Source organism: Benincasa hispida, unplaced genomic scaffold (assembly GCF_009727055.1).
Source record: "Benincasa hispida cultivar B227 unplaced genomic scaffold, ASM972705v1 Contig281, whole genome shotgun sequence".
Classification (NCBI taxonomy): Eukaryota; Viridiplantae; Streptophyta; class Magnoliopsida; order Cucurbitales; family Cucurbitaceae; genus Benincasa; species Benincasa hispida.
This window is the reverse complement of record NW_024064779.1, coordinates 68,467-77,693: the sequence shown is the minus strand read 5'-3', so window position 1 is coordinate 77,693 and position 9,227 is coordinate 68,467. Positions and strand designations below refer to the sequence as shown.

At 33.8% G+C, this 9,227-nt stretch overlaps 1 protein-coding gene across 3 annotated transcripts; it reads right to left on the bottom strand.

Annotated features, from left to right (window-relative positions):
• Window positions 1-1,192: 1,192 nt before the first annotated feature.
• Window positions 1,193-5,307, bottom strand: LOC120069174 (protein FMP32, mitochondrial-like). 3 transcript variants are annotated; one of them, XM_039020847.1, is made up of 8 exons: window positions 4,991-5,307; window positions 4,420-4,711; window positions 4,143-4,274; window positions 3,895-3,954; window positions 2,304-2,380; window positions 2,132-2,188; window positions 1,965-2,031; window positions 1,193-1,593 (listed from the first exon to the last, which is right to left on the bottom strand). In XM_039020847.1, exons 2-8 carry the CDS (start codon window positions 4,681-4,683, stop codon window positions 1,474-1,476), a joined length of 777 nt encoding a protein of 258 aa, XP_038876775.1. In that variant the 5' UTR covers window positions 4,684-4,711; window positions 4,991-5,307; the 3' UTR covers window positions 1,193-1,473. The 3 variants fall into 3 exon arrangements, with proteins under 3 accessions (XP_038876775.1, XP_038876776.1, XP_038876777.1); XM_039020848.1 differs by having other exon boundaries at window positions 4,420-4,662; window positions 4,991-5,306; XM_039020849.1 differs by having other exon boundaries at window positions 1,482-1,622.
• Between the last annotated feature and the right edge of the window lie 3,920 nt (window positions 5,308-9,227).

Sequence of the window (9,227 nt, the reverse complement as noted above, 5' to 3'; positions counted from 1 at the left end):
TTTAAATCTAAAATTAAAATATCACAACGATATATCTTAATCTCTACCCAATAAAAAATATATATATCAAATAAAAAGTTATATAATTAATTAATTAATTATATATATAATTAAATATATATAATTGGGGCAAGACGGGGAAACGACACGGGGCCGAGGGCAGGGAATATAATCCACGTCCCCGACCCTATTTAGCCTATGGGAGAAACTTTTTCCTCGCTCTCTCCCCCAATACCCGTCTAATTGGGTATTTCTTACCCCATCTATAGTTGGGTCCCATAGGGCTCCGACCCTGCAAGTTAAATGGATATCTTTAAATATGAGGTTGATTCTAAACTATTACTGATTAAGTTTTTACATGTTTTATGTTACAATTTTGGTATAATTATTATTTAATAATATTATATAATTTATAATACATTGTATAATACATATTTTAATTTTACAAAAAAATAAATTGAGTTTATAACATGACATAATATATTTATAAACATTTTTATCTTTATTCAATATAATGATGTATTTTAAAATCTAAATACATTAAAAATATTAAAAAATATTAAAAAATATATATTTTTCTAGAATTTGCACTATTTGGGCAAATCCAAATTGTCCGACATTTGTTGAACTCAATAAATCTATAAACATAAAATAAAACTTGAATTACCAACCAAATAGACCTTAAATCTTCATATAAGAGTGTTTGGAATATATTTTTAAGTGTTTAATTTAAAAAATAAGTAAGAAATTTGAATGTTTGACAACTAATCAAAATAATTTTTCAAACATATCTTAATTAATTTTTATAAAAAATATTTAAATAAAAATGAATTTTTAAAAAAATATATTTTTTTTCAAGTCAATTCAATAGGCCCTAAGTTTATGATGGCATGTGAGAGGGTCGTACGGTTTGCTGGGTGAAACTAAGACTTCTGCTTTGGGTTCTTGGGCCAAATTGGACCTAGCTACACATCCAAAATATCTCGTCAAAAGTAATAAAAAAATTATTAATAATAATAAATAAATGATACATTGGTATGATATATTTGAACTCGGTTGGCGTCAAAATAGAATTTAAACCTAAATTTTAACATAGTATAAATAGAAAGAAATTGATAAGAACGAATTACAATGGGATTATAATTATAAAAATGCAAGAGGATATAGAAAATAAATACAATAACATGGGCACTAAACTTTTGAACAACCCATCATCACATCAAAAGAAGTCTTTACAACAATGTTTATTATCACTATAATCATCTTAAATAAAGTATAAGTACAATTCAAATGCTACATCGAGATCCATTTCCATGAGAAAACAAATAATAAATGGAAACTCTCTCGGAGAAAATAGCTTTAACTTTCAAGAATCCTCTCTAACACAGGGTTAAAGAAAAAAAATAGAAATAAATGTCATCCTCTCTAAACCAGTTATGATTTTGAATCTCTATCAGAACTGACTTCAATTGTTTACATTAAGATGCGGAGTACAGCCAGACCAACAGCAGAAATGGAAACAAGCGTTCCAATGCAGTATTTTATTACATCGTATTTCGCAGCTTCCAGCTGTGCCCTGAGACCATGAATTTCCTGAAATTTTCAGGAACAACAATTCAAATCTGGAATGATTAGTTTAGTTCTGTCCAGTTATCTATAATAAAGTTTCAAGGGATTTGCAGCTCACAAATTAGTCTGATGTAACTTGGTTAGTCTATATTTTGTATGTGAATTTGCTTAATCTAAAGTTAAACTAAGAGTTTGATAATTATATTGGCAACAAAACTCATGTTAGATAGATCTAACTTCTAAAAAACCATCTTTTAAACTGCATGTTGACCTCTATAAATTATAAACCTACAAACCAAATACGTATTCCATAAACTTGTTTTTCTCAGCTTGTAAAAAACCATAAAGAACACTATTTAAATTGTCCAACATCCTCTTCAAGTGGTTGGTCTTACCCGATCAAGTTTATTGGTTAGGTTGGTTGTTTCAGCATTCTGATTAGCTAGCTCATCCCGTATCCTCCTGCATTTATGAGCATCAGAACTTGTAAGCAAAGGTAAAATCAAAGCAAATGTACACTACCACACTGACGTGCTTCTTTTACATGGAAAAGTATACTTACCCTCTTTCAAGATTCAAATCCAATCGCTGTCCAGCTGTGACTTTGTCGATTTCATACCTACACCGTAGTCAAAGGTCTTACCAATAAGATTAATTTAAGAGAGTACAAGTTAATGTTTAAATTCGAAGCTAGTATACATTTAATACAAAAACTGAGGTACAGTAAAACAGACCTCAACTCACTGCGCATCTTCTCAATATCATTTCGGAGTTTTTCGGTTTCGTGTCCCAATAAAGAAAAATGGTGCCCCTACATACCATGTGTTCAATCCAATGTCAGTGAACATAAACAAACAATCCAACATTGTTAAGAAACTTGTTGCAAAGTAAACTAGCAGGAAATGGATCAGAAACGTTCCAGAAGATTTCTCAGCAGCAGTAAGGAAAAAAGACGGAATAAGATTCCATTATACAATTTTTTTTTTTTTTTTTTTTGGAAAAATCCTCTAAAGTCAGAACCCGTAAAACTCGAGTAGCATATAAGAGCTTCACGTCCATTGTGTACAAAAATATTAAATTTCCTAGCAGTGCAAACACCATAATAGTTTGGAAAGCCCAAACCAGGCATAAACAATGGGAAAATACAAATTTCATAGGCTACGCTGCTACAAGACGTGTAAAGTGTGCAGAGCAGTAAATGTCTTACTTTCACTAGCAAGTTCATCTATCAAGAATTCAACAAGACATAAACTAGCTCTATAAATTTCCCATGCTCCAAGAAACTGTTAGGTACTTAAGTACCTTGGAGAACCACACCCGAAAAACCAGCTATTGGAGTGGGAGAGCCAAACCACTTAAGTACCACATTGGTCATCCCATTCTAACCAATGTGGAACAAAGGCAACCCATACTACCTTGGTTCCTAACAATACCCCATCCTCGAAAAGTCGATGTCCCAGCGGCTACTCCAACTATACATCACTCGGCTATACCTGGTCAGAACCCTTTGCCGGTTCCACTCCGAAACGTCAACAACCGGCTCTAATACCATTGTTAAGTACTTAAACACTTTGGAGAACCACACCCCAAAAGCCAACTATTGGGGTGAGAGAGCCAAGCCACTTAAGTACCACATTAGACATCTCATTCTAACCAATGTGGGACAAAGGTAGCCCATAGTACCTTGGTTCCTAACGGAAGCTTTAGCCCCTGACCCCATTCCCATTATCCAAAATACGCATTATTTGGATAAGGCCCATGAAGTTAGTACGGTATCAGGCATCTTGAAAATAATGCCACTAAGAATTTGATCCCATAACCTAAAAGACATCTAAGCTTATGGTTCGTAACTGCTGAACCAACTCATGAAAGATCAAGCGCTAACCTATTCAAGCATAATTATTTCACATATTGAAAGAAACAGGAAATTAGGAGTGTAGATCATCACATCAGTCTGGAATATTTCTACTCTGTTCAAGACATACAACAACATTCTTAAGTTTATAATACAGGACACCAAATGGAAACTAAATACTGGTATACATTATCAAAAGACATTTTTGATTTAAGGCTTCTCCCTTTATTTTGTTGTTAAACCAAACAAATTATAGAGTATTATAAATAGATACTATCATCGAACCAGACTAAGAAACTAAACAAGGATAGAGCAAGTACACAAAATACAGCAAGACGTGAAATTCAAACATTATTATCACCATCATCATCATCATTATTATTATTATTATATGTTTATCAGAAAATCATGGAAGCTAGCTAGTGGTGTATAAAAAGTACAGCAGTTAAATAAGCAATAGAAGTTGGTACCTGTGAACTTTGAACTTCAGATTTGAACTTTGACAAATTCGAATCCTGGATCATTTCAATCTACAGTGATATCCATTTAAAGGTTAGTTAGATTGTAAAAAATAATAAAGGAAGTAAAATGATAGATGTTATACATGCTCGTTTCATCAAAAACTTCATCTTATTGAATATTGTCAGCATTGAACTATACCAAGATTAGCTGAATTGAAAATATGTAAGAGAAAAATGTAGAGTACACAAAAACTAACTTTCTGCATCTCCCCCTTTGAAACAAATGAATGAGATATATTTTCCAAGCTGTCATTCAGCACTTCAGTAATGGCAGCTGTTATTGCCTCAGCTTGATTTGAGGGCACTCCTTGACCCTCCAATTTTCTAACCTGGAAGAAAAGAAATCAAATAACTTTCCAGAAGCCCTAACGAGAGTGCAGAGATGTTCAAATTCTTATTCCATCCTCCTTCAGATATCAAAAGAAAAATACAACAAAACTGAGATGAAGCAATGAATAAAGAGAGCGAAATTACTAGGGCTAAAGTGTCGACTAGAAACAATCGCTTTCCGTTAGATTTCACAAGCTGAGAGATCTGCCTACATTCACAGTGTCTGTACCGAGAAATCAAGGAGATGGATGCCGATAAACTACTTGCAGAATGGTCGAAGATTGAGCTTTCAAACGAAGAAACATTCGAAACTCCAAGCCTTCGTAAACCTGAATTGGCCACCAATTGCCCCACCCGTTTACAAGCCGCACCAGCGGCCATTCGACTCTGCGGCAACATTCCGAACATTTTTTAACGAAACTCGATTCACGAAACCCTAACAATTCCATCTTACTTCAGAAATTTTGGTTGAAAAAACAAAGACAATTGCAAGAAACTAATAAAAATTCAAAAGACCTAACATAACAATCGCCCAATCATCAACCCGTTCTGGGTTTCATCTATTTGATTCCGAAACCAACCCCCCCAAAAAACCCCAAGCAAAAGAAATTAGATAACCGCTATTTCACTCAACCATTTTTTACCCTTCTCCACAAAGAACAGAACGAAAAGAAAGAAAAAGGCAATTGTAGAGGAAGTTAGCCATTAAACTGACCTGTGTACGGAGAAAAATCGAAACAAGAACCAAGGTTTTCAAATTTCCCAACGGATTGACGAAAAATTGTGGAGAGAAAAACCCTTTTTGTAGGGAAGGGCGCGATGAAGATGATCCCAACCTACCAATAGTGAAAAACGACCAACGGCGTGGAACTTTCGCGGTTGCTTCGCGAGCAATCAAAGAAATTCGGAGGAATTGGAATGGAACAAGACGGCAGACGCCTCAAATTCTTGAGCCTTTCCTCTGATACAACTCAAAAACGGACGGTTCAAACACCCAAACCACCTTCTCACCTTTCACATAGAAAATTGAAATTTCTTCTTATAAAGATTACATTTTTTTTTCCTATTTAAAATATCTACCAAACTTTATTATACGTCTCACTTTTTATCCGTTGAATTATTGATCAACTTCCAAATACAATAAATAAATAAATAAATAAATAAATATATATATATATATTTATTTTCCAATTTTTTTTTTTTTTAATTTTATATAACATACGGGATGGGTGATTAGATTTTTGACCTTTTAGATTAGAGTGCATGCCTATACCATTTAACTAAGCTCACGTTAGTTGCTTGGTTTCTTAAAACATAAGGCAAAAGAACAAAATTAATGCATGTTTCACTCAATAAAAGTTGGGAGGAGTATAGTTGTGAGGAGTTTTGAACTCGCAATTAATAAATATCAATATCATAACTTATTATCTTATATTGTGATCCCATGAATGAAAATCTCGAATTTAACAACCTTTCATACTAAAAAACTCTACTTCTTGTCTCAAATGCCTTCTTAATAAATGAGACTAGTGTCCAACCTTATTCTCAAACATGGTGGCATAGTTGATGATACTTCTGTAGATTATCTTGCATATAAAGCTTGGGGTCATCCTAGACCAGATCCATATGCACCAATAACAGTTCCTCCCTCAAGTGTAAAACTTTAGATTGTAAGGTCAATACATAAGAAAGAAACTTGAATTCGATATTGGAAATGATCGACTCAAATAGATGCTCAATTGCTCATAGAAGTTTTTTTTCTCCTCTTCCTATTGATCATTACATCCATCATGTAAATCAAGAGTTACTACTGCTGTTTATATTCAAGAATAAAAAACAAAAAATCAAAGGTTATTTCAAATGAAGCTTTAGACTTCTTTGGGTAACTATTTAGTTGGTTTTTGTTTTAAAAAATTAAGCCTATTTCATCTATATTTCTTGCAATGATTTATTTGCATCTTTCTGGAGTACAATGGTTGAATTATTCGCCAAATTCTAAAAACAAAAACAACTTTTTTTAGTTCTCAAAATTTGGCTTGTTTTTTAAACCATTGATGGAGAGTAGATAACAAAAGAAGAAATTTGGAGATAGAAATAGTATCCATAGGCTTAATTTTAAAAAACAAAATGGTTACTAAAAGAGATCTTAGGTTTCGTTTTTTATTTTGTTTTTACCGTTCTTATTACGTTCATTAGGTCAAGAATTACGAAAAATGGAAAATCAAATCATCCAACTATCCAAATGGAAGGAGTGTCTAATCAATCAAATATTTAAGAAAATCCTATTGATAAACTACAAATTAGTGCTAAGACAAGAGAATCTACACGTTATTTTCGCTGGCAAGGCAACACAGCCACCCTTGCAATGCCCACCATTTTCTTTTCAAATATATTATTTAGAATATTGGTAACTTTGTTTCACTTAATTTAAGAGATTTTAAGTGATTTTTGGATTCCAATTGGATTATTATTTATTATGATGGACTGAACATCTAAAGTCAGAGTTTATGTGTTTTGAGTTGTGTGTGTTACGTTAAGAGAGGAGACTCAAAAGTCATATGCTTTACACATTCAAACATTCCCCAACTTTTTCATAAGTCGATTTTGACTGATTTTGAGTGCTTCGTACGTCGATATTATCCTTATTTATCTCTAACTATTAAAATATTTTAATATATTGTGATACATTTATAAATTATGGAAATATATTTCATATTAAAAACATTTTCATTAAAAGATATTTGAGAGATCTTATTCTATCTTTTATTTAGGAAAATCGATTTCAGTCTTATTCTGGCCTAAATTAACTATAATTCTCTTGTTTTGAAGGACCAATCTATTCAGCATAAACAGGCTACTTCATTTCAAGACTCAGGGAAGACAATATTCTTGAGCTTCAAATTTTCAATCGTTTACCTGCATGCGAGCTCAATCGTGTAGATGATGCTCAGAGGAACTAGATGATATAGATGATACTAAGAAACTCTAGATGATCGTTGAGATGATACTGAGAAGCACTAGACAATCGTGTAAACGATACTAAGAAGAACTAGACAATCGTGTAGAGGATACTAAGAAGAACTAGACGATCGTGTAGACGATATTAAGAGGCGTTGGACGATCGTTGAGGAAGAGAGAACATAAGAAGTTAAGTGGTTCGGCCAAAGGCCTACGTCCATTATACAAAAAGGGATGATACCTTTTATTGCTTCTTCTTTTAATTTTCTTTTACATAATGAATGCGCTCTCTCTTACTCTCTCATTCTTTTCCCTTTTATATAGGTTCTTATTTTCAACGGAAAAAGCTCACAGTGAGCTGGTGGTTACAACAAACAAAATAGAAAGAAGAGTCAACGATAAGCTGATTGAAGGATCTCTTATATAAGAGTACCTCTGAGCATAAGCGAATCTTTCCAATTCATTGTGACAGAATTTCCACATATACATTCACACATACAGATATGCATTAAACAACTAAATTACTGGCGTATTTTCAGATAAATAAACAAGAGAACTAGAGTACTTACCAGCTGAAGAATCTCTTCACAGCAAATCTCGCTCACCCACGAATAGAAGCTTTCGCTCTCGCTGGAACGTCAGGCTATTGTTCAGCAACACCTTGGTCGTCTACCAAGAATGGCTTCACACGAACAGCAGGAAGATGGGGACGACACCACTACTTGGAGCCCTTAGTATTCTCGAAGTGAGAATCCAAAGAGTGGGATCTGTTCGGATTTAGTAGAGGGGAGGAGGAAAACAGATCGTATACAATGATCAAGCAAGTGGGAGAAGGCAACGACTACTGTATAGTCAAGATGCTTGATCGTTTAGGTGAGGTACACGATCGTGTAGGAAAAGCTAGGTGATTGTCTATACTATCGTTTAGTAAAGCTCGGGTGTTAAGCGATCGTTTAGTAAAATGTGGGCGATAGTTTAAAAGAACCGCATAGGGGTGTAAGCGATCGTCTAGTAAACTGGCGCTATCATATAGGCTCTGAACTACTAAGCGATCGAATGCAAAACACTCCATGAGCTATTAAGTGTGTTCTTTGAAAAATGAAATCAAATTTTATTTTATTCTTCAGTTGCGAAAACGAATTGAACTTCCCACTAATGCATGGTTATGGAGAAAACGCCGGACAATTATCGCATAACTGTCCAATTAATAAAATAATAAATATAATCATATTATATTCATTAACCTATAGTTTGATATCATATATCAACCATAGTGTGTTCTCATCCACTAGATATAAATAATATTTATGTTCAATTTCCTCTAAATTAATGTATCTCATACATTTAGTCAATTATATCATATATAATTAACAAGTTCAATTATATCATATATAATCGAACTCCCTCTTGTCAATTTGAACATTTCAAACTGACCCAAAACTGATTCTCAACTTATATCCAAGCTACTAAGGGGATCTTATGGACCTATGCTTGAAGCTCCAATGATACGTGAATAGCTGACTAAACTCTTTAGCCACGAGATCCACCATCTGTTAACTACCAGGCATTCCACTAAAGACCGACAACTAAACTCTTCTCACCACAGATATATTTCTGTGTCCATCGAATATAACCAATCATTAGTATGATGATCCTTCATAGATGATCGTAAATACAGCTAGGCTAATTTACCGTTTTGCCCCTATAGTTACATCTTACTTCTTAAGTACCACTAATCCTAATGAACATTACAACATAGTCCTACTATGTGTGAACACCTCTCGGGCCATGAAAAGGTATGTGGTGCCACATCATTTAAGGCCCAGGATAAGTTCTTAAGGGAGAAATTTATCTACTTACCCCTACTTCGAGGAATGAGTGAATTCCATCTTCTATAGCTGAGTTCCCAGCTCCCAAATCAGACAAATTCCTAAAGTGGTAGGTTTGAGTCGGTGACCTAGCCACTTGCACCCATGCAAATCAAAGGATTTCGC